The sequence below is a fragment of the Phalangium opilio genome, unplaced genomic scaffold (genome assembly GCF_054372755.1).
Source record: "Phalangium opilio isolate 3A_F unplaced genomic scaffold, DU_Popi_V2 ptg000232l_1, whole genome shotgun sequence".
Lineage (NCBI taxonomy): Eukaryota > Metazoa > Arthropoda > Arachnida > Opiliones > Phalangiidae > Phalangium > Phalangium opilio.
The window spans coordinates 2133592-2160861 of NW_028324223.1; the positions used below are offsets into that span (position 1 = coordinate 2133592).

General features: G+C 34.3%; 1 protein-coding gene across 3 annotated transcripts in view; it reads right to left on the bottom strand.

The window, feature by feature from the left end:
* Positions 1–1541: 1541 nt before the first annotated feature.
* The window catches only part of LOC149612756 (synaptotagmin-7-like), a 46102-nt gene continuing 20373 nt past the window's right edge, over positions 1542–27270 (bottom strand). For 2 of the 3 annotated variants that reach the window (XM_089858215.1, XM_089858214.1), the window contains exons 6-7: positions 25196–25304; positions 4940–6161 (exon numbers count right to left, since the gene is read on the bottom strand). In XM_089858215.1, the coding sequence (XP_089714341.1) occupies positions 5854–6161; positions 25196–25304 (417 nt within the window). In that variant the 3' untranslated portion in view covers positions 4940–5853. Of the gene's footprint in view, positions 1771–4939; positions 6162–25195; positions 25305–27270 lie in introns of those variants that run through there. The other variant, XM_089858216.1, reaches the window with a different exon arrangement.

The following is a 27270-nucleotide window of genomic DNA, read 5'->3' on the forward strand; positions in this document are numbered from 1 at the left end:
TAAAAATTTCCCGACCCTTAATTGGATGTTATTAAAAATTTCCCGACCCTTAATTGGATGTTATTAAAAATTCCCCCACCCTTTTGGACCTTATTAAAAATTCTCCGACCCTTATGGGACCTTATTAAAAATTCCCCGACCCTTATTGGACCTTATTAAAAATTCCCCGACCCTTATTGGACCATATTAAAAATTTCCCAACCCTTATTGGACCTTATTAAAAATTCCCCGACCCTTATTGGACCTTATTAAAACTCCAAGACTCTTCCTGTAATTCTCTGATCCTTCTTGGACCATTTTTAATCCCCGAAGTTTACCAGGTTAGCCTTGACCTGTGGCGCAGCCTTGGGGGGTAAAACCCCATAGCGAGGGGGCAGGAAAGGGGGGAATGGGTATTGGTTTTGTCTGTAAGTGACGTAATTATTTGAGAAGCGCAGTTTAAAATGACATTAAGGAAAATGTAATAAATTGGCGGCGCTCGATATACGGAAAAAGATATTGAAGAGAAATTCTTGTTCTTAGAGAGAAAAGAAGGATATTTCTTCGTCATTTCGGAAGAAGCGAGTGTGAGCGAGAATCAATTTTAATGTCGCCGATGACAAAAAAATAAGATAGATTATCTTCCCTTTAGTTCCAAAGTATTTCCTGATTTTTTGTTTAGGGAAAAAAAACTTTTTAAAAAAACAAATATTGCCTATAAAATATCCATAGAACACTAAAAAAACACAAGATTAAACTTGAAGTATCTCTAGGCCTAGACTAAAGCTATTTGGGAATTGCATGTTAAAATTAATATTAAATTAAATGAAAGTCGGTTGAGAATTTTTTCGTACAGATTCGTAGAGTTTTTTGGAAAGATTGTAGAGTTTCGTAGAGATTTTTTTTAAATTTTAGAGATTCTTTAAAAATCGTGGAGTTTCGCACCACAGATATTTTAAAAATCGTAGTTTCGACCGTTTGTTTTTTTAAATGTAGATTTAACCAAGAAGTAAATAAATAAATAAATAAATAAATAAATAAATAAATATAGAGTATGGCCAGTACTTTAAAATACCAACTCTAAAGGTGATTCGATTTAAATGAAACCTTATTTGGGGGGGAGGGCGAAAAGGGGTGGGTAAGTTGATGATCTTCTAGATCGAAATAGAACCTCGTGACCGACCAAAGACCCCCTTCCCTTAAAAGCCCGGGGGTTTGGGGTAGGGGGTGACACTTAGAACGAGAAGGGGAGTGAGAGAGAGGGAGGGGGGACACTTCCCCTGATGGCCAGCTCGACTTCATCTTCGATATACTCTTCAATCAACTTAAAAGGAATTGAATCCGAACAAGTAGTCCCAAAAGAAAAAGTACCTTTCCTTTTTCTTGGTCTATACCCTACCCTAAAAGCCAAGTCCCTTTTTCCCAACCAATAATTTCACTTGGTATGAAGGACACTGGTCATGACGAGGCTTTAATGACACCTGTCAACGCCGCAGGCGCCCGCCAGCGCTAGCGCGATAAAGCGGAAATGAAAAATGATGTCTGCTACCCGGTTTTTTTTTTGTTTTTTTCTTACTGATAGACTTTAGAATTACTGTGGATTACTTACAGCGATTGGGCAAAGCTCTCTTGTCGCAACTAGGATTTCTTAATGGTAACTGGACCGGACTCATGGACTCGACCGCTGTACGTGTAACGTGGTGTAGGCGGAAAGGGTTAAAGGTCAGACTCATTTTGGTCAACCGTGAAATAGGGTGTTGTCCGAGGACCCAGTTTTGTCCGTGACATATTCTGAAAGTGAAGAATATTTATTGGTTGAGGGTTAATTATATTTATGATGCATTTTAACAAATTAAATTAAAAGTAATGTCATTAGTGGGTGGGGGGGGGGGGAATGGATGAAATTGTCCATAGACCAAAATAGTGCCCAAAATTAGCGATAATGATAAAAATAGTGCCCTAAAATTGCAATAAAGACAAAAATAGTGCCCAAAAATTGCAATAATCATAAAAAGTGCCCAAAAATTGCAATAATCATAAAAAGTGCCCAAAAATTAGCAATAATGACAAAAATAGTGCCCAAAAGTTTGCAATAATGACAAAAAGTGCCCAAAAATTGCAATAATGACAAAAATAGTTTCCAAAAATTGCAATAATGACAAAAATAGTTTCCAAAAATTGCAATAATGACAAAAATAGTTTCCAAAAATTGCAATAATGACAAAAATAGTTTCCAAAAATTGCAATAATGACAAAAATAGTTTCCAAAAATTGCAATAATGACAAAAATAGTTTCCAAAAATTGCAATAATGACAAAAATAGTGCCCAAAAATTGCAATAATGACAAAAATAGTGCCCAAAAATTGCAATAATGACAAAAATAGTGCCCAAAAATGGCAATAATGACAAAATTAGCAATAATGACAAAAATAGTGCCCAAAAATTGCAATAATGACAAAAATAGTGCCCAAAAATTGCAATAATGACAAAAATAAAGCAATATAATGCAATAATACTATGGGAACAGTAGCAAAAAGGCAAAATACAGCAATAAATGTAAAATACAACAAATATTTAAAATATCTACGCATAATAAATGGAATAATTAAATGGCAATGTAAAAAACACCAAATTCAAAAAAGTGCAATCAAATATTATTATCAAGTGATGTCACTCTTACCTCGCCTCTCATGTATATGACGTCACAGCAGTAAATAAACATTATTTCGAATGAAAGTGACGTTTCTTAGTACAACAAATAAACAATTTTTTATTAATAAATATATTTAGCTATATATAAACTTTACAACTTTATAGTTTGGTTCCGAAGTTTTGTTTTTGTTTTTCGTATAACATCGTATGTTTGTTTGTTTGTTTATCCATATTTACGCCAAAGAAAAAACACCGTTTGTTTGTTGTTGTATAATATCTATAGCGTTCTAGAATCGTTTAGTTTTTTCACAAATATTTTCCAGATGAGGAAATTATTCAAATTTGTTTTTTTTTTTTATATTTTAGCTAAACATTGTTTTAACCACTTTCGCTTGATAATATTAGTTTGTATACGCAAATATTTGTACATCTATTATTTTCCTGGTATACGCTAATTAGTCAAAATATCGTAGTAATTAAAATTGTAATTACGGATTCGTAAAGTGCGCGAATAGAGCTTTAAAATGAAATCAACCGCGTTCAAATCGGATTAAAAATAAGGAAGTTGGAATTTTTTTTTGAATTTCAAATTTGAAAGTATAAAATTACCTAACTTTCTTATTTATAGTCGGATTTTCACGGGGTTTATTTCGTTTTAGAGCTCTATTCGAGTACAATACGAATACGTAATTAACATTATCTTAATTTTAATTTTAATTAAAAGCCCCAAAAAACAATTAATTTATCTTTGCCAAAAATGGACTACGTCTAACAACAATTATATCTAATTAATAAATACCTTTCTTTAGTAATAAAACTAGATCATTATATATATATTTATGTATATATGAACACAGCAGCCAATCCTAACTAAACCTAACTTCACTTTGTTTTAATTTAAACCAAATCTAAATTAACGAAGTGAGACGACCAAGGCTTATCGATTATTTGGTTAAAATCAACTCGAATAAAAGTGAAAAATTTCAGTTAATTAACCAGATAATCTAAAAAGCCCTGATTAAGCTAATTAACATTCTCTCCGGATTATTTAAATTGCTTTAGACTATTGATGACGTCAATACTCTAAATACACTTTGACCTATGACCTAATTTTGACTCTCCTACAATTTTCAAATTTGAAATTTTCGTATGTATATTTTTGGCTAGACACCAAGATTTAACTATTCTTAATAAGGCCCTATTAAACGCAATGTTGTTTTTCAAAATGTTATAGTCCAAAAACCCTTTTTTTTCAAATTTGAAATTTCAATATTAGCAACTGCTCTTAACTCTAACTTTTGACATTTTTTTTCTTAATTTCAAACATTGATTGAGTTTAAATTTTTTTAAGAAATATTGTTCATTAAACTCTTTGAAGAATTTATAATTAATAATTTTTTATCACATTTAATTTTTTTTTTTTTGGAAATTTTCAAATATTTTGTTTTTTTCTCATCTTGCATACAATTTTTTTTTAATTTTTTAAAGTCGAATTCTGTTTTTTGCATAAATTAAAATTTGCATAAAATTAACGGGATTAATTTTCTTTTGCAAAACTTATTTTGCATTATTAATATATCGTAATTTGCATTTAATACTGCCATTTTTATCTGCAATTTTCATCGGCAATGTTCAAGGTCAAAAAAACTTCATTTTTCTTTTTAAATTTTTTCGTATTGTTTAAAAATTTTGCGATATATTTAATTTTATGTTTTTCAAATGTATGATTTTCTTTCTTTGTTTGTTTGTTTCACTACAAAAGCCAATTACAGTACCAAAAATTAGCGAAACCCGCGCTATTTACTGTTTTTATGTAAAACTGGCAACTTTTAAAATAGAAAACTACAATATTAAGCTCTTTAAATGTCTTTTAACGACGTATAAATTTTATATTTCTTAAATTTCATAATTTTTAACTCAAAAGTTTTGAGCTAGAAATTCCCTTTTACTTTTTTTTAAACCGCCAATTTTAGCTGCCTATAAATTTATCAATACCGATATACCATCATTATATTTATTAAATTTAAATTATTTAAACTAACTAGGAAGATTAAATTAAGTATAATTACTTCTGATTCCAACAGAGCCCGTCAAGAGCTTTAAAATGAAACCGACCACGTTACAATCGGACAATAAATAAGGAAGTTTGAAAATTTTCGAATTTCAAATTTGAAAGTATAAAACTCCCTAACTTCCTTATTTCAGGTCCGATTTTAACGCGGTCGGTTTCATTTTAAAGCTCTCGACGAGATCTATTCACACCCCGCTTTAAAACTAATTCTAATTTTTAAAAATGATGATATTTAAATATACTTAAAATCCAGTTAAATTACTCTACATCTATTGAAAAAATGAAAAAAAAAACCCCAAATGACGAAAACAGATGAAGACAACAAACACTTCTTCAATAATTAGTGTCAATTTCCACCAATTTCTTATTTACACAAAAATAACTAATTTGCATATATAAGTTAAACCTGTACACGTAATTAAATAATTAACAAAGTCCCTCGATCAAATTTTTAAAATACTTGGAAAGAAGAAAGAGGGCGTACTGACCAAGAGAGTCTCGATTTCTATTGGCCCACAGAGAATTAGCGCAATTATCCATGCACAACTACAGTCTTAATTAAACACTTTTAAATTAAAATACCCCCCTCCCTTCCGCACATTAAAAACTCAAACCCCACTGGCACATAGTTCCTCCTAATTAAAAAAACCCCAATATTTTTGATTAAATAAACGATAAGTAATCTCCATTTAAAGCAGCTGACATTTATATCAACACGTGTGTCATCAAAATTTTTGTCCAACGTTAATTAAGTTGATTTCAAACTCCTACCTGACATCTTCCAATTTAAACTTTGTTGTCAAGTTTCGCATGATAATTGATATTTCAATTCAAAAACGACAAAATTAGTTCATTTAGTTTTTTCTCTCGCTGAATTCCTCGACGACACTTTTAATTATTATTTCATTTCTTCATTCCAATTTTCATTAGAGTCGTTAATTAATTTCCGGCGACCAATTAACATTAACGAATTCCCGTCCAATTTATATTAATTCTTAATTGATTTTAATTAATTAATTCGTAGCAATTAATTAAATTTTCTGAGATCTTATACGTTGTTATTTTTTTTTTTTGGTTTTACTAAATTCTTTTTTTTGGGGATTTGTTTTTTCAATATTTTATATTTTAGGTTTGCGTTCTAGATAATAATTCAAACAGATTTGAGCCTATGCCATTGGGGCACCATTGTACGAGGTTTGCTAAGCATATCGGTCCAATGTTTGGTCTCAGTGGGACCACTTCGTGAGGAGAGGATAATTTTACCGATCATTTCGTTCCTACCTATTTGATCGTAGTCCATCACGGTGACCGATAGCGACGTTTCGCGGATGTGTTCCCAAGGAACGCTAAACTGGAACGTTTCGTTGAACACCGGGTTCAACGAGACTTTGATCACGCGTGTTTTGCGTTTCTCCATTCGCTTATCGCCTTTGTGCAACCAGATTTTGACGTAAGGATCTGTTCAATTAAACAACAAAGAAACAATCAAGATTATTTCAAACATTATGGTCAATTGACATAGTAGGAACATCGTCTCGTGTCCGACCCCTCAGGCCAGGCGGGTCAGGACCTCCCCCTCCCCCCCAAACAAACCATTTGAAGTGTCCATTTAATAAGCCGCTTTCAAAGTCAAACTAGACTTCCCTTTAATAACGGTACGGTTCCCACCAATTTTTACACTCCAATTCCCTTAGTTTCAATAAAATGTTCAGCATTTGGATAAAAACTTTCCCGACCCCAGCAAGGAGATTTAGGTAAAATGCAAGAACTAAACTTAGCTCGGGTTGGCGTTAATTGCATTGCATTCTCAAGTGGAAACGCATCCGCCGACGGCTTGTCCAAATCAAACGCCATTTAATTTTAAAAGTCCTGAAGTTGATCTCCGTTTTAAACGTGTTAAGACAACCGTTAATAATAACACGTGGGGGAGAAAGCGCGCCTTAATTCCAAAGTTCCCCGCCAAATACGGGACATTATCGCGCCAAATAAACACCCAACCTTACCTTAGGACTAAACTTAACTGCCTTAAAGCGCTACGAAAGTAGGGTAGCAAAACGGCGCGACTATAAAATCGAAATAGTCTATCCGAGCTCGCGCGCGCCGCGCCTCGAGATGAGCGAGCGCGTGCCGGAAAGGTTTGCCTCATAGACATAATAAATATATAAAGATTATTTCAATAAATGTAGGGGTAAATCAGATAGAGTCGAAAGGTATCATCAGAAGGTATTTGGGGTATCTATGGTAAAAGGATAGGTTATCGGTTATAAGCGACAAGACGTTGTGTAATGGGGCGTTACCAAGGAGTTCTTGAAGTTGACAGAACGGGAACAATATTAACATTTAAAGATAAACACGGGATAGAACATGGGCACCAAATTCCGACCCCCCCCCCCCCAATCCCAAATTCCAACCGTAAATCGTCGCCATAGCAAAATAAATAAATAAATACGGAGATCTTGATTCACGTATAAACCCAAAATATAGCTTTAAATTGAGAAAGGTCCTAAAGTTTTAGTTATATAAGACACGATTTTTATTGGTTGGTCCTGATAATTAATTCAGTTTCTATAATTGTAAATTAATACACCACTCGGCGAGCCACGTAGAATTCAACAATTTTTTCATCTACGTTGACAAATAACGAATAAAATGAAGTTTTGAAAAAAATAAAGCGTATAATTAAAGTTAAAATGATTTACGACTAAGGCAAAACTTAATTTTCAAGCATTATCGTAGTGACTTTGAACGCGGTTCAACCCATGCACAACAGCGCCAGTTGCTTTGTGTTGTCATGAGAGAGTACAAGTTCAATTATACAAATTGCGTTTCTCATTAATCAAAGTAAAACGCCCCTTGAAAAAAATAGCGTTCTTGACATTTATATTTTGATTTTTAAACTTAAATTAATGCGCAATTAAAATTTTAAGTATAAATACGGGAGGCTCGCGATGGTAAAATCATATTCACCGCAGAATATTCCGCTAACGCTACAACAACATGAACAAGCTCGTGTTCGTCGCCTTCGCTCTCCTCGTCGTTGGTAAGTACACACCTTAGTTTTAATTTTAATGTTTCCCAGAATTTTTTTAATCCAAATTTTATTCCCATTCAGTTGGTCTGATGTCAGATCAGGTTCAGGGAATGAAAAACGGATATGATTTGAACCTGAAGGCATCCAAAATTGAACCGAAAAAGCCCAGTTTAACCAGTGGTACCAAAAACTCTGGTCCACCCAATCCTGCCTTGAAAACATGGGGCTTACACCGTGTATATTAATTAGTTCATATAATGTAATAAAGATGAATTGATCAATAATGATAATAACAATTGTTCTCATTTAACTTCATTATTAATTTTCTTCTTAAGGCCATTTCAGATACGATACAACTCAAGTTGACTCAATCAATTTAGATGAGTCAATTCGAGTTGAGTAAAATAGTTGGGTCATGTTGTTTACAAAAGTTGAACCACCAAATTAAAATTTGATCACCAAGTTCAAATGATTTAAGACTAAGGCAAAACTTAATTTTCAAGCTCCTATAGTGACTATGGACGCGATTCCACCTATGCACTACTGCGCCAATTGCTTTGTGATGTCACGAGAGGGTACAAGTTCGTTTCTCATTAATCAAAGTCCCACGCCCCCCCCCTTGAAATATATTGCATTCTTGACATTTATATTCTCATTTTTGAATTTATGTTAATGCATCAATTTAAATTTTAAGTATAAATACGAGGGTATAGCGATCATAAAATCATATTCACCGCAGAATATTCCGCTAACGCTATAACAACATGAACAAGCTAGTGTTCGTCGCTTTCGCTCTCCTCGTCGTTGGTAAGTACACACCTTAGTTTAATTTTAATTGTTTCACAGTATTTATTTATTTATTCAAATTTTATTCCCATCCAGTTGGCCTGATGTCAGATCAGGTTCAGGGAATGAAAACCGAACCTGGTTATTATCAACTGAAGGCGTCCAAAACTGAACCTGCAGTACCGAAAAGGTCCGGTTTAAGCAGTCATCCCAAAAACTCTGATCTAACCGAAACTGAGGAGGAAAAGTGGGGGAAATATTAGTCATAATGTAATAAAGATGAATTGATCAATAAAAATAATTAATTATTCTCATTAACTTTCATCTTAAAATGTTTTTAAGAAATAATATTAGGGACCTTAAAAATTAATTAGTGTTTTTATTAAGGTTAAATTAGTAAAATAATAACGCGACTACCTATCAAGTCAATTAATTAATATGTAGCATAATATTATCGGGGCCAGCAAGTCACATTGATCGGTCCCAACAAAAAAGAACTGAGACTGTAACATAAACACGACTAACCATTAAGTTAGCCTATATGATGACGTCATCTTATCTACTCCCCCTATCTTATATCTGATATATTCTGGTCAAAGCCTACAAGGTCTATTATTTTTCTTCGCGTAATATAAATGTGGATAACCTTTAGAAGGGACACCGAGCGTGTGGTCATCCCTTGGTAGATTTATTAAGCCTATCCAGATTATAATAATTATTATTATTGTTGTTAAATATCAAATGACATTTTTCACTAAAATATTTGTCAAAAAGGAAGAGAGAGAAAAGGGAACAATAAGTCTAGACTCAACCTTATACGTGGTGATTTTTCATTCCAATGACAGTTCAAAAGAATTGAAATGTTAGAGTTGAGATGAAACGAATAAACAAAGTAAGGTACAGGTCACAAGAAGGCGTCATGGCCGCCATACGCCGCGTAGCTTCGACGTCTTTACAGCTCTGTATGGAGTGACTTCTAGCACGCAAACCAAGTGGTGTCATTCGTCAATTCTCATCAAAATTGGTTTCACAATTTAATTGCAAATTTCAAGCAAAACAATCGGGTGTGATCAATCAGTATAGCTTAAGGATTTGTATAAAAACGAGGGTCTAGCGACGGTACAAACATATTCACCGCAGAATATTCCGCTAACTCTATAAGATGAACAAACTGGTATTCGTCGCTTTCGCTCTCCTCGTCGTTGGTAAGTACATACCTTTGTTTTATAATTTTATTTAAATGTTGCCCTGTTTTTTTTGGTTTATTTTAAATTATTTATTGTATTCCCATTCAGTTGGCCTGATTTCAAATCAGGTTGGGGGAATGAAACACTTGGTTGAATATGAACTGAAGGCATCCAAAATTGGACCTGTACCGAATGGGCCCGGTTTAACCAGTCATCGCGAAGGCCTTGGTAAATACGATCCTGACGATTGGATGGTTGCCTAACGCAGTGTATTCGTTCATAATGTAATAAAGATGAATTGATCAATACGATAATTATAATAATTGTTGTTCTCATTAATTTCATTATTAACTGCACCTCTTTGAAATTTTTAAGAAATAGTATGCTGGTTTTTTTGAATCATTAGGGACATTAAAACATAATTAGTGTTAATTATGGTTAAATTAGTAAAACAATAACGCGACTATCTAATTGATAAATTTATCTACAGCATAATATTATCGGGGTCAGCTAAGTGAAATGACCGGCCCCAACAAAAAAGAACTGGGACTGTAACCTAAACACGATTAACCATTTAGTTACCCTATCTGTTGACGTCATCTTGGCTACTCCCCCCATCTTATATCTGATACATTCTGGTCAAAGCCCAAAAGGTTTATTTTTATTAATTTTTCATGTAATATAAAAATGTGGATAACCTTTAAAAGGGACACTAGTCCGCGATGGACAATAAGCGTGTGGTCATCCCTTGGTAGATTTAAGCCTATCCAGATTATTATAATTATTGTTGTTGTTGTTGTTGAATATCAAATGACATTTTTCACGAAAATATTTGTCAAAAAGAAATCAAAGTAACAATAAGTCTAGACTCAACCTTATTTTTTTCAATCCAATGACAGTTCAAAAGAATTAAAATGTTAAGAGTTGAGATGAAACGAATGAACAAAGTAAGGTACAGGTCACAAGAAGGCGTCATGGCTGCCATACGCCGCGTAGCTGCAATGCTTTTACCGCTATATGCCGTGATTTCTTGCACGCAAACCACGTGGTGTCATTCGTCTTCAAATCAAAATTGGTTTTATAATTTATATGTAAATTTCAAGCAAAACAAACGAGTGTGATCGTTGGGTATAACTTCAGGATTTGTATAAATGCGAGGGACTCTCTACCATAGAAACATTATTCACCGCCGCAGAACATTCCGCTAACTCTATAACATGAACAAACTGGTATTCGTCGCTTTCGCTCTCCTCGTCGTTGGTAAGTACATACCTTTGTTTTATAATTTTATTTAAATGTTGCCCAGGGTTGGTTTTTATTTTACTTGTTTATTTACGCCAAATTTTATTCCCATTGATCAGTTGGCCTGATGTCAGATCAGGTTGGGGGAATGAAAAACGGGTATGATTTGAAACTAAAGGCATCCAAAATTGAACCTGTACCGAAAAAGCCCGGTTTAACCAGTCATCGCGAAAGCCATGCTATGCACGCTGGGATGATTTTCTAACTCCGTGTATTCGTTCATAATGTAATAAAGATGAATTGATCAATACGATAAATATAATAAAAGTTGTTCTTATTAATCTCCTTATTAACTACACGTCATTGAAATTTTTTAGAAATAATTAAAATGTGGGTGGACACTACAACCGTGCACTGGTCAACCCTTGTTAGATAAAGCCCATCTAGATTATTATAATTATTATTCTTGATTAAAGGAAAAGTTCAGGTCAGGTATAGATAACTGATTATACTTTTTTAAAAAAGGGCCTTTTTCTAAATATTAAAGGAAATAAATATTAAAAATAAAATGAATTATCTCTTATTATTATTATTAAATGCATTGAATTAGTCTAGAAAGCTATCAAGGAGTACCGCGCTCCCTCCCCGCCATTGCTTAAGTATCGTCTGCTAAATTGAACCTCTTACCTCTACGGGATTGGTTGAATTTTCACAAGCTGTAAGAAGTTCGATTACGGTATAAGCTAACATGAATATAATACTGAAAAAAAAAAATTCCTTTTTTTATCTACCTTGACATATTTCGAATAAAATTAAGTTTTGAATAAAATGAAGTTTTGAATAAAATGAAGTTTTGAATAAAATGAAGTTTTGAATAAAATGAAGTTTTGAATAAAATGAAGTTTTGAATAAAATGAAGTTTTGAATAAAATGAAGTTTTGAATAAAATTAAGTTTTGAATAAAATGAAGTTTTGAATAAAATTAAGTTTTGAATAAAATTAAGTTTTGAATAAAATGAAGCGTATAATGATTTACGACTAAGGTAAAACTTAATTTTCAAGCTCCTATAGTGACTTTGGACGCGGTTCAACCTATGCACTACAGCCCCAGTTGCTTTGTGATGTCACGAGAGAGTACAAGTTCAGTTATGCGATTTGCGTTTCTCATTTATCAAGTCCCACGGCCCCCTTTGAAAAAAATTGCATTTTTGACATTTATATTTTGATTTTTGAATTTATGTTAATGCGCAATTAAAATTTTAAGTATAAATACGGGAGGCTCGCGCCGGTAAAATCATATTCACCGCAGAATATTCCTCTAACGCTACAACATGAACAAGCTCGTGTTCGTCGCCTTCGCTCTCCTCGTCGTTGGTAAGTATAAACCTTAGTTTTCTTTTTAATGTTTCCCAGCCTGTTTTTGTTTTTTTTTAATCTAAAACTTCACTCCCATCCAGTTGGCCTGATGTCAGATCAGGTTCAGGGAATGAAACACAGATATGATGATGATGATGATGATTGGGAACTGAAGGCATCCAATATTGAACCGAAAAAGCCCGGTTTAACCAGTCGCACCAAAAACTCTCGTAAATCCAATCCTGCCGAGAAATCATGGGGCTTACACCGTGTATATTAATTAGTTCATATAATGTAATAAAGATGAATTAATCGATAATAATAATAATAATTGTTCTCATTAACTTCATTACTAACTTTTCTTTTAGAAATTTTTAAGAAATATGTTGTTGGTTTTGAATTGTTAGTGACATTAAATTAATAATTGGTGCTTATTATGGTTAAATTAGTAAAATAATAACGCGACTACCTATCAAGTCAATTAATTAATATGTAGCATCATATTATCGGGGCCAGCAAGTCACATTGACCGGTCCCAACAAAAAAGAACTGAGACTGTAACCTAAACACGACTAATTAAGTTAGCTACATTATAACGTCATCTTGACCACTCCCCCTATCTTATATCTGATATATCACGTAATATAATGTGGATAACCTTTAGAAGGGGCTCCGGTCCGCGATGGACACCAAGCGTGTGGCCATCCCTTGGTAGATAAAACCCATAGATTTTTATAATTATTATTGTTGAATATCAAATGACATTTTTCACGAAAAAAAGGAACAACAAGTCGAGACTCAACCTTATACGTGGTGATTTTTCATTCCAATGACAGTTCAAAAGAATTGAAATGTTAGAGTTGAGATGAAACGAATAAACAACCAAGGTACAGGTCACAAGAAGGCGTCATGGCCGCCATACGCCGCGTAGCTTCGACGTCTTAACAGCTATGTATGCCGTGACTTCTAGCACGCAAACCAAGTGGTGTAATTCGTCAATTCTCATCAAAATTGGTTTTACAATTTAAAGTCAAATTTCAAGCAAAACAATCGGGTGTGATGTCGTTGGGTATAGCTTAAGGATTTGTATAAAAACGAGGGTCTAGCGACAGTACAAACATATCCACCGCAGAATATTCCGCTAACTCTATAAGATGAACAAACTGGTATTCGTCACCTTGGCTCTCCTCGTCTTTGGTAAGTACATACCTTAGCTTTATAATTTTATTAAATGCTGCCTGTTCTTTTTTTTAAATTATTTATTGTATTCCCATTCAGTTGGTCTGATGTCAAATCAGGTTCAGGGAATGAAACACTCGGTTGAATATGAACTGAAGGCATCCAAAATTGGACCTGTACCGAATGGGCCCGGTTTAACCAGTCATCGCGAAGGCCATGGTATATACGATCGTGGCCATTTTATGGTTGGCTAACCCAGTGTATTCGATCATAATGTAATAAAGATGAATTGATCAATCCGATAAATACAATAATTGTTGTTCTCATTAATTTCATTATTAACTGCACCTCTTTGAAATTTTTAAGAAATGTGGGTGGACACTACAACCGTGCACTGGTCAACCCTTGTTAGATAAAGCCCATCTAGATTATTATAATTATTATTCTTGATTAAAGGAAAAGTTCAGGTCAGGTATAGATAACTGATTATACTTTTTTAAAAAAGGGCCTTTTTCTAAATATTAAAGGAAATAAATATTAAAAATAAAATGAATTATCTCTTATTATTATTATTATTATTATTAAATAATTTGCATTGAATTAGTCTAAAAAGCTATCAAGGACTACCACGCCCCCTCCCTGCCATTGCTTAAGAGGCGTCTGCTAAATCGAACCTCTTACCTCTACGGGATTGGTTGAATTTTCACAGACAGTAAGAAATAAGTTAACATGAATATAATACTGAAAAACTCGGGGTTTTTTTTTCTTCTTATTTTTTTTTTCATCTACCTTGACGTATTACGAATGAAATGAAGTTTTGAATAAAATTCAGCGTATAATTAAAGTTAAAATGATTTACGACTAGGCCAAAACTTAATTTTCGAGCTCCTAGTGACTTTGAACGCGATTCCACCCATACACTACTGCGCCAGTTGCTTTGTGATGTCACGAGAGAGAGTACAAGTTCAATTATACAAAATGCGTTTCTCATTAATCAAGTCCCACGCCCCCCTTGAAAAAAATAGCGTTCTTGACATTTATATTTTTATTTTTAAACTTAAGTTAATGACGCAATTAAGATTTTAAGTATAAATACGGGAGACTCGCTACCACAAAATCATATTCACCTCAGAATAATACTCTAAAGGCGCGTTTATAAGCGAGCGAGAAAAGGTGCTTTCGCTTGTGTATGAAGCCGAAACTTCATCGTCGTGATCGGAAAAAGCTTGCGACGTCAGCGTACTCTAGGTAGTTCATGTTTATAAAGGCGCTGGCACTCGCGACTCGAGAACTGATATTTTTAGAACGAGAGAGTAATTAAAATGGCGACGATGATTGAGCAACGCATAATCGTTTTAACAGCAATGGAAGGTATATTACTAACCAAAATGAAACTATTGCTGTTAAAAAAGAAATAACAGTTGGAAAAGAAAAAAGAAAGAAAAGCACGTAGGTGGGGAACTCATCCCATTTGGTTGAAGAGGAGGGATATTTTCATACGTTCATTGATTAACATTTCTTTAACTTCATGGTCTTTTTTCCTTTCTATTTCTTTTCTCGCTTTATTGCTAAAGCGACATTTAAAAACAAAAACACAACCACCTCGATCGCAGCAATCTCGCAATGTCTGAAACTGTAGCAGAATGGCAGACTACATATTTATTTGGCGTTTTAGTGGATAAAATTAAACACGTGACCCCAACCGAGAGCTGAAACCTAAAATACACAAGCGAGAAGATCAAAGTTTCTTTGAAGCGCTCAGCTTGCGCCATAAGTTAGCGCAGTTTGCGTCTGCTTATGGAAAATCAGCTCTCGCATGTTTATAAACGGTCGCGCGGAAGCCGACGCCGAGTAAAAATTTGAAGCTTCAACTATCAGCTTCAGGTTTTCGCTCGCTTATAAACGCGCCTTAACGCTACAACATGAACAAGCTCGTGTTCGTCGTCTTCGCTCTCCTCATCATTGGTAAGTATAAACTTTAGTTTAATTTTAAATGTTTCCCAGTATTTATTTATTTATGCCAAATTTTATTCCCATTCAGTTAACCTGATGTCAGATCAGGTTCAGGGAATGAAAATCGGATTTCATTATGAAGATTTGGAGAAACTGAAGGCATCCAATACTGTACCGAAAGCGTCCGGTTTAACCAGTCGCACCAAAAACTCTCGTAAATCCAATCCTGCCGAGAAAGTACTGGGCTTACGCCGCGTATATTAATTAGTTCATATAATGTAATAAAGTTGAATTGATCGATAATAATAATAATTGTTCTCATTAACTTCATTAATAACTTTTTTTTTTAGAAATTTTTAAGAAATATGTTGTTGGTTTTGAATCGTTAGGGACATTAAAAATAATTAGTGTTAATTAAGCTTAAATTAGTAAAACAATAACGCTACTATCTATCTTTATAATAATTAATATGTTGCATAATATTATCGGGTCCAGGTAAGTCACAGTGACCGGCCCCAACAAAAAAAACTGAGACCGCAATCTAAACACGACTAACCATTTAGTTAGTTATATGATGACGTCATCTTGGCTACTCCCCCTATCTTATATCTGATCTATTTTTTTTTACATAATATAAACGTGAATAACCTTTAGAAGTGGACACTATAAGAGTGTGGTCATCCCTTGGTACCACAAAGCCTATCTAGATTATTATTATAATTATTGTTAAATATTAAATGAAATTTGTCTTCGTCTACGTTATACCATTTTTCATAAAAATATTTGTCAACAAAAAAATTATAAAAAACCAAAGTAACGTGATGGCAGTTCAAAATAAAATGTTCGAATTAAGATTAAACGAATAATAAGCAAGGTAAACGTCACAACAAAGCGTCATGGCCGCCATACGCCGCGTAGTTTGATGCCTTTACAACTCTATATGGCGTGACTGATAGCTGCAAACCACGTGGTGTCATATCATCAATATTGGTTTTATAATTTATATGCAAATTTTAAGCAAAACAATCAAGTGTAATCTCGTTGGGTATAGGTAAGTTTTTGTATAAATAGCAACCATAAAATATATTCATCAAAGAATATTCGGCAAACGCTATAATATGAACAAATTGATATTTGTCACCTTCGCTCTACTCGTCGTTGGTAAGTATATACCTTTTTTCAAAAGTATACATGGTGTTTCTGATAAGTCTAGCCTAAATTAAGCTGCAGTGTTATTTTTGAGTTGAAAATTTAATTTCTATATGAATAATTAATTTTTTAAGTCTCTGAGCTATGGTCATCCCCTATTATTCAAATGCCCCCTTCACGGTCTTAACGTGATATTTCATTTCAGTTGGCCTGATGTCAAATCAGGTTGAGGGAATGGACAGCCGCCCTCCTGGAAAACCCAGATATAATGGTGTCCAAAGGTTTCCGAACTTAAAACCTCACCCCAAATTTCATCGTGGACCGGCGCTAAAAGTTGAACCCAAATTTCATCGTGGACCGGCGTTGAAAATCTAACGCTACCAAAAACTAACCAAAGCCTCTCCGGCCAGTTTTCTTTAAATAATAGATAATTATGTAACTCATCGATATAATAATTAATTATAAAGAAATAAAGATGAATTGATATAATTATAAAAACAATTTTTTCTTATTAACTTTTCTCTTGGAAATTTTTAAGATGCCGAACCAAGTTAGGTATAGCTGATGACGTCATCTTGACTATTAACCCCCTATCTTAGTCTGGTCAAAGCCTACAAGGTCTATTTATTATCACACGATATAAATGTGCACTGGATAACCTTTAGAAGGGAACCTTTTCGCGATGGACACTGTAAGCGCGTGGTCATCCCTCGGTATTAGTTAAATATTCCACGACATTTGTTTACGTCAATCTGACAAATTTCACGAAAATATTTGACTACGTCATACGGAATTCACGGTACACACTTACATAAATATAATAATGAAAACCTCGCGTGCTTTATTTGTCTCTATGCAAATTTAAATGCAATTTAAAATAAAAGTGAGAGTATAATTAAAGTAAGGAAATTTTTTTCCATGATTTACGACTAAGCTAAAACTGAAAAACAAGTCACGTTACATTACGTCAAAATCCATTATGGCGACCTAAATTTTCACGCGTACTCTCAGTGACTTTGAACACGGTTCTGGTTCCACCCACGATGTCATGACAGGGTACAAGTTGAACTACACACAAATTACGCTTACCATTATTCAAATTAATGCCCCTATTATAATTTTAAGTATAAATACGGGAGGCTCGCGCCAGTAAAAGAATATTTCGCTAACGCTATAACATGAACAAGCTTGTATTGGTCACCTTCGCTGTCCTCGTCCTTGGTAAGAAAAATTTTGTTTTTCCCCGGGTTACTTTTTTAATCCAAATTTCATTCCCGTCATCCAGTTGGCCTGATGACAGATCAGGTTCAGGGAATGAAACACGGATATGATTTGAAACTGAAGGCGTCCAAAATTCAACCAGTAACGAAAACGCCCGATTAAAGCAGTCATCCCAAAACCTCTGCTCCATTACACGAACTTGCCGAGATAAACCCATTCGCCTAACGCCGTGTACTCGTTCATAATGTAATAAAGATGAATTGATCGATAATAATAATAATTGTTCTCATTAACTTCATTATTAACTTTTCTCTTAGAAATTTTTAAAAAATTTAGTATGTTGGTTTTGAATCGTTAGGAACATTAAAAAATAATTAGTGTTAATTATGGTTAAATTAGTAAAACAATATTAATTATGTAATCGGTTGCGTAATATTATAAGGGCCAGGTAAGTGAAGTGACCGGCCCCAACAAAAAGAACTGAGACCTGTAACCTAAACACGACTAACTAAGTTACCCTATCTGATGACGTCATCTTGACTACTCCCCCTATGTTATATCTGATCTATTTCTTATCAAACAATATAAACGTGGATAACCTTTAGAAGTGGACACCCGTTAGTAAATAAGTCGCGATGGACACTATAAGAGTGTGGTCATCCCTTGGTACATAAAACCTATCTATATTATTATAATTATTATTATTACTGTTTAATATGGAAATTCTGACATTTTTCATAAAATATTTGTTAAAAAAAAACCCAATGGAACATGGCAGTTCAATAGAATTAAAATGCTCAAATTTAGATGAAACGAGTAACAAGTAAGGTAGACGTCACAACAAAGTGTAATGACTCCCATACGCCGCGTAGCTTCGATGCCTATACTGCTACATGGCGTGACTGATAGATGCAAATCACGTGGTGTCATATCATCAAAATTGATTTTACAATTTATAGGCAAATTTCAAGCAAAACAGTCCAGCATAATCTCGATGTGTATAGCTTTAGGATTTGTATAAATAGCGACAATACCGCTACAACAACATGAACAAGCTTGTATTGGTCACCTTCGCTCTCCTCGTCCTTGGTAAGTACATACCCTTTTATTATCAAAAGTATACAGCCTGGTGTTTATGATAAGTCTAGCCAGCCTAAATTAAGCTGCAGTGTTCTTTTTGGGGACACGATTTTGAGTAGAAAATTGTCACTGAGCTATGGTCATCCCCTATTATTCAAACCCCCCCCCCCTTCATGGTCTTGACGTGATATTTCATTTCAGTTGGCCTGATGTCAGATCAGGTTGGGGGAATGGACAGGGGCCCTCCTGTCAAAAGAAGATATTATGGTGTCCAATGGTTTCCGGACTTAAAATTTCAACCCCAATTTTATCATGGACCGGCGCTAAAAGCTCAACCCAAAGAGATGATTATGTAAAAAACTAACCAAAGCCTCTCCGGGCAATTATCTTTAAATAATAGATAATTATGTAAACTAGCGAAATAATAATTAATCATAATGAAATAAAGATTAATTGATATAATTAAAAAAATTATTTTTGTTGTTATTAACTTTTCTCTTTGAAAATTTTTAAGAAATAATATGTAGATTATGAATCGTTATACACGTTAAAAATTAATTAGTGCTAATTATGGTTAAATTAGTAAAACAATAACGCGACTATCTATCTAGTCAATCAATTAATTAAATAATCTGTTGCTCTTGGTTGGGGCGAGCTAAGTCACAGTGAAGTGACCGGTCCCTAACAAACTTCTGAGACTGTAACCTAAACACGAAAAACCATTAATTTAGCCTATTTGATGACGTCATCTTGACCACTCCCCCTATCTCATATCTGATATATTCTGGACAAAGCCTACAAGTTCTATTTTTATTTTTCACATAATATAAATGTTGATAACCTTTACAAGGAACAGTAAATAAGACACTAAGCGAGGGTCATCCCTTGGTAGATAAAACCCATAGATTATTATAATTATTATTGTTAAATATTAAATGACATTTTTCACGAAATATTTGTCAAAAAAATAAGACAATTTTGTGGTGATTATTCATTTCCATGGCAGTTCAAAAGAATTAAAATCATCGAAGTAAGGTAAAAGTCACAACAAGGCGTATTGGCTTCGAAGCTTTTACCGTTATATGGCGTGACTTCTACCCACGTGGGGTCATTCGTCATCTTATCAAAATTTATATGCAAATTTCAATCGGGTATAGTTTTAGGATTTGTATAAATACGAGGGTCTAGCGATGGTACAAACATATTCCGCTAACACTACAACAACATGAACAAACTGGTATTCGTCACCTTCGCTCTCCTCGTCCTTGGTAAGTACATACCCTTTTTTATCAAAACTATACAGCCTGGTGTTCCTGATAAATCTAGCCAAAATTAAGGGACAGTGTTCTTCTATCAAAGACCTTTTGACCTGACACTGTTATCGAGAATTAAGATTTGACCTCTTAATTAATTTAGTAATAATTGACTTTAAGTTTCTTAATTAAAGTTTATTTGTTCAATCTTAACTCTTAAACAGTATCCCTTATAGGTCAAACAAAATTGAGATAGAACATTTTAGATTCAAAATCGATTTCCCAAAGAACAACACTTGACCCCCTTAATTTATGGATGCAGACTTTATCAGAAACACCCGGTATCTTTTATCACCCCCAGATTTTTTTAACACCTAATCTTATTTCCTGGTTCAGTTGGACTGATGTCAAATCAGCTGGTTCAAGGAACAGAATTCAATTTTGAAAACCCGAAGGGGTTACGAAAAATTGAACCCGCAGGCAAAGCGTCCGGTTTAACCAGTCGTACCAAACACCCTGGGCTACACGAATATATTCGAGGCTAAAGCTATGTATTAGTAATATTATAAAGAAATAAAGATGAATATGATAATAATAATAATCGTTGTTCTTATTAACATCGTTGATAACTTAAATCTAAGAAATTTCTAAGAAATAATTAAAACGGGTAACCATGCCCCCAAATAAGCCACCGCGGTGGTGGTCATCTCTTCCTTGACCAATCCTATCTAAATTATTATAATCATTATTATTGTTAAATATTAAATATTAAATGACATTTATCTTCGCGCCTACATGATACCATTCTGACATATATCTTATGCAAATATCTTTGTCAAAAAACCCAATAGAACAATAAGACTAAACTAAACTCAAAACCATAGTATACGATAATTTTTCATTCCAATGACAGTTCAAAAGAATTAAAAATTCTTGAATTGAGATTATACCAGAACGAATAACAAGTAAGGTAAACGTCACAACAAACAGTAATTGCTGCCATAAATCGCGTAGTTTTGATGCCTTTAAAGCTAGGTATATGGCGTGGTATGATTCGACATATCATCAAGATTGGTTTTACAATTTATATGCAAATTTCAAGCAAAACAATCGGGTGTAATGTCGTTGGGTATAGCTAGGTTTTTGTATAAATGCGAGGGACTCTCTGCCATAGAATCATATTCATCGCAGAATATTCCTCTAACGCTACAACAACATGAACAAACTGGTATTCGTCACCTTCGCTCTCCTCGTCCTTGGTAAGTACATACCCCTTTTTCAAAAGTATACAGCCTTAATTAAGTCCCTAAGCTATGGTCATTAACCATTATTCAAATCCCTGCCCCCCCCCCTTCATGGTCTTAACGTGATATTTCATTTCAGTTGGCCTGATGTCAAATCAGGTTGAGGGAATGAAGAGCCCCTCTCCTGGCCAACCGAGACATAATGGTGTCCAAAGGATGTCGGACTTAAAAGCTTATCCCAAAGAGATGCTCATGTTAAAAACTAGCCATGCCAAAAAGGCCATAGCCGCTCCGGGTTATCTTTAAATAAGAGATAATTATGTAAACCACCGACTTAATTATTCATAAAGAAATAAAGATGAATTAATTTAATTATAAAAATAAATAATTTTTCTTATTAACTTTTCTCTTAGAAATTTTTAAGATGCCGAACCAAGTTAGGTATAGCTGATGACGTCATCTTGACTATTACCCCCTATCTTATATCTGATATATTCTGGTCAAAGCCTACAAGGTCTATTTTTCTTTCGCATAATATAAATGTTGATAACCTTTAGAAGGAACAGTAAATAAGCCACGATGGACACTAAGCATGTGGTGGTCATCCCTTGGTAGATTTAAGCCTATCCAGATTATTATAATTATTGTTGTTGTTGAATATCAAATGACATTTTTCACGAAAATATTTGCCAAAAAGAAAGAGAGAAAGGGAACAATAAGTCGAGACTCAACCTTACACGTGGTGATTTTTCATTCCAATGACAGTTCAAAAGAATTAAAATGTTAAGAGTTGAGATGAAACGAATAAACAAAGTAATGTACAGGTTACAACAAGGCGTCATGGCCGCCATACGCCGCGTAGCTTCAATGTTTTTACAGCTCTAAATGCCGTGACTGCTAGCTACAAACCCACGTGGTGTCATTCGTCTTCTCATCAGAATTGCTTTTATAATTTAAATGCAAATTTCAAGCAAAACAAACGAGTGTGATCGTTGGGTATAGCTTCAGGATTTGTATAAAAACGAGGGTCTAGCGACAGTACAAACATATTCATCGCCGCAGAATATTCCGCTAACTCTATAAGATGAACAAACTGGTATTCTTCGCTTTCGCTCTCCTCGTCGTTGGTAAGTACATACCTTTTTTCTCAAAAGTATACAGGGTGTTTCTGATAAGTCTAGCCAGCCTAAATAAAGGGGCAGTGTTCTTTTTGTTGGGTGCTCGATTTTGAGTAGAAAATTGTAACTTCTATCTGAATTATTTTATAAGTCTCTGAGCTATGGTCATCCCCCATTATTCAAATCCCCCCTTCATGGTCTTGACGTGATAATTCATTTCAGTTGGCCTGATGTCAAATCAGGTTGAGGGAATGGACAGCGGCTCTCTTGTCAAAACCAGATTTCATCGTGGACCGGCGCTAAAAGCTCAACCCAAAGAGATGCTCATGTTAAAAACTAGTCATGCCAAAAAGGCCAAAGCCGCTCCGGGCAGTTTTCTTTAAATAAGAGATAATTATGTAAACCACAGACTTAATTATTCATAAATAAATAAAGATGAATTAATATAATAATTAAAATAATAATGGTTCTTATTAACTTTACTATATTAGAGCTTAATAAATTTGACTCGCGCACGTTACGTATTTCTCGAAGTTAATGAATAGCGTTTTGTTTAGTTCAATTTAATTTAATGCCTAAACCCAAATCATTTAAATTAATTTATTTTCTGAAATAATAATATAAGGCATTATAAGTTAAATATAATTCAATGGATACTAAATTCTCAGCGTTCGTAATTTAACTATTGAAAATTCAACGTGTCCTTAATACAAATCAAAATAAATTAAATCCGAATCGTCGCATCTCTTTAAAACTCAACAAGTACTCGAAGGAAGTCGGACCGCGTCCTGAAGTTCCACACAAACAATAATGAATTCCCGCCTGTTTTTGCTCATTCTTGGCAAGTCGAATTTTAATTATATTATTTTCTAATATCAACTGACTCTACGATTAAAATTATTTTTGAAAAAAAAACCCTTTTCTCCCTGAGTCTTTTTTGTCAAATATTTATTTCCCGAGGGGTTTTTGTCAAATATTTATTTCCCGAGGGGTTTCTTTGTCAAATATTTATCTTTCTGAGGTTTTTTTTTGGAAAATAATATCTCCCTGAGTTTTATTGTAAAATATTTATCTCCCCGAGTTTTTTGTAAAATATTTATCTCCCCGAGTTTTTTTGTAAAATATTTATCTCCCCGAGTTTTTTTGTAAAATATTTATCTCCCCGAGGTTTTTTTGTCAAATATTTATTTCCCAGAGTTTTTTTTTTGCCAAATATTTATCTCCCTGAGATTTTCGCAGGTTTGTATGAACCCTGGAAAAAAATTCCCCGACTTATCCAAGTTATTCCCGAATTCTTCAAATTTTAACTATAGGCAAATAAATAAAAAACCCCACGCTTCATAACTCATTTTATCCAAAACTTAAAAACACCATAACGAATAATATTATTTTTCAAACTTAATTAAACCACATATATATAGGTAGCCTGATAATGGAGTCGATTTTAAGCAAACCATTGGATCCTCGCGAGGCTAAGACGGCATCTTTAAAATCTAAGGTCCCTATTCCCCGGGCCAAGAGCAACTGGTTCTCGGGCTTGGTCAAGGTGCCATATATTGAAATTTTAGACCCCTTTTTATACATTGTCGATGCGTTCACGGGATACACGGAGAGACAAAACAGGCATTAATAGAAAGTTAACCAATCCCACTACAACAACAACAACAACAACAACAACAACAACAAACATCCCCTATTTAAAATGTAGAATAAATAAATAAATAAATAAATAAATATTACGAATACATTTGTATTATAATTAAATATCCGAATGTTAGAGTGGGGGGGGGTTCAAATTCACGCGCTGCGTTTGTCTCGCGCTCACGTGATTAATTTTGGCGCCCTTTTTATACATACATCACACCTATACTAATCTAAGACAGAATATATCTCGCGAGGTTTGGCGCCAAAAAACATCTCGTGGTTTATCATCATAAAGATGGATCGGTTCTAATATCGTCCCCCCGATGGTTGTCATGGCAACGCCTTTCATTAAGAAAAGAAAATGCAACCCCCTTCTTTCCCCCAACCCTATTTCATACAACTATATTAGTTTATCAACGCCAGGGTCACGTGGTAGGCAAAGGGGTTTTGAAGGTATTTCCTATTCAAATTAGATCCCGTTCTTATCGACCTATTTTTAAAACAAAAGCCGGAACGCTTCCCTCGACCCACAATTCCCCCAAAAGAGTAAAGAAAAAAATTGTAAAATGACACTTTCGGAAGTAATATAACGAAGGCACTTCCGGTTAAATACCGGAAATTGTTTCACCAGAATAGAGACTTTAAGGGGGACACGTTTGACGTTGACAAATATAAAGGCGAGATAAAAATATTCTTTTTAAAAAAATACCAAAAATAAAAATATAGAAAATTTTATAAAGAAGGTTCTGGTTATCTTTTCAAGTTTTTGGCTTCTATGGAAAAATAAATTCGCTTTGACTTTACCTTTAAAAATATATCATATCTAGCGTGCATTATGACGTCACAAAATAATAAAAAAAATTGCGTGATGAACCACGCACGTCAATTCGTGTCAAATTCACTTGTCAAAAAGAACGATGTCTTACTACATTGGCAGGTAGCTTACTTAACACTGACAAGTTAGGTTGTCTTTAAAAATCTCGCGCGCTAAAAGATTTCCGGCCAGCGCGTGAAAAAAAAAAGAAAAAAAGGGAAAGTGAATGAATTACCTGAAGATCCCGTAATGTCTTTGGCCTTTAAATTCCGGCATTTGATGATAGATACCGTCAATTCGCTCGTCCGTGGAACGTACAATAAACTCATTAACATTTCTCCCAGCTAGAACGGAAGAAAAAACGAACGAAAACAAACAAAAAAGTTAATTAGACATTTAATTAACTTTGTAACACTTACGCTATCCCTTTAATATAATAAATAAGTTTTATCCCAATTTTAAAAATGGCGCGTGATACTGCACGAGATTGGGTGGGGGCCGATGGGGGGGGGGTAAGAATAAAACTTAGCAAGCTGTCAATTAAACGAAATTATTCTGACAGACGTAAATGGCGGGAATATGGCACGTGCCCGAATTTGTATAAAGGGGCCATAGATATATTAAAAGGGTAGATACACAATTCAATGGGAGGTCGACGTGTAAGGGGCAACGAGCAGACAGCCGCTATTTTCTGGGGGTAGCCGTATAAAACGCCATCTATCGGGAACTTTCGAAACTAAATTAAAGGATGAGCTTAGAGTAGTGGCACTCTATGTTAACCCCCTATAGGGCATAATAAGTCAAACCCTCGGAGATGCCATTACTCCATTTTATACGAGCTAAGAGCAGAAAAACGTATTTTATAAATTTTACACCTGTAAAATCGTTTAAAAAACACTTGGAACTTGTATTTCTACTTACTTTCGAGGAAATACCACCGTTTTCTGAAGGTAAGAGTCTTTTTTTATACATTTATTAGTAATAAAAACATTTAAGGCGAGCTAAGCCTTGGTCTTGTAAAACACGGCAGATTAGTGATTAGCGTTGTTTTCAGCGTTGAAAAACGTTATTTTATCATGTTAAAAAAACGTTAGCAACGTTTTAAGGTACTGATATTTAAATATCCGGACATTAAACTGTTACATATTCTTAAAATAAGAGTCGATAATGGTGCCCACAATAACAAACTTTGTTAAGTGTGTGTCTCTATATTTAAAGGCATAAAACAAAACATAACATAAACGTTTTTATTTACTTATTTATGTAACAATCATGGCTTCAACTCATGTTTGCTGCGTTCAAACTGTAGGTGTAAAGAACGTTTTCTTTCTTACCACAACTTTCCGAAAGAAGTGGATTAATTCTATAACAACAGCTGTAGGACCTCTGTCCACTGATATCTCCAGTTTACGGATTTGTTCAAAACATTTTACAAAATCAGATTTCTTTCCCACCACTGGAAAGAGACTACGTAGAGCGCTCAAACCGTACGGTTCGCGATTCCATCCTAATTTGGAGATCAAATTAATGTAACCGATGAAATTATCCCTAAACTGACTCTCCGTAATTTGACTCTCGAGCAACAATCTGAAGCATTAGAAGAAATGGGAGCGTTGTCCTTTGATCATGGATTGAAGCATGAACCCGCTGCTTTTTCAAATATTCAGGCAACACATCAATACCCAGTGTCACACCTCTGTGGGTTTGATTGTTAATCCACAATTTTGCTTCCTTGGGGCAAGCCCCGATTACCTTATACTGGTTGAGGACCAGCTGCACTTAGTGGAGATCAAATGCCCTTACACTATTTTCAAGAATAAAGAAACTATCAGAGGAAAATCAGCTTCGGGTAACTTTTACCTTTACTTTGACGAAGAAACGGATGAACTGGAACGTCTATCATCAGATTCAGGGTCAGCTTTTCGTGTGTAACGTACCCGTATGCTTTTGGGCAGTATTTGTGCCACCCGATAACATCGAAATCTTGATGATAGTGAAAGACAACCAATTCATCAATGATACCTTGCTTCCAAAATTATCCTCTAAATATTTCATTAGTCTCCTAGGCCTACCTCATTTTGCCATAGAAATGTTCGAAAAGCCTAAAAAATAAATTTTCCAAGTCACTAAAGTACAGCCTCTTTTCTCTATGTGCAAATCAAATCTACATTATGGCCATGACCAAGGCTTAGCTCGCCTTAAATGTTTTTATTACTAATAAATGTATAAAAAAAGACTCTTACCTTCAGAAAACGGTGGTATTTCCTCGAAAGTAAGTAGAAATACAAGTTCCAAGTATTTTTTAAACAA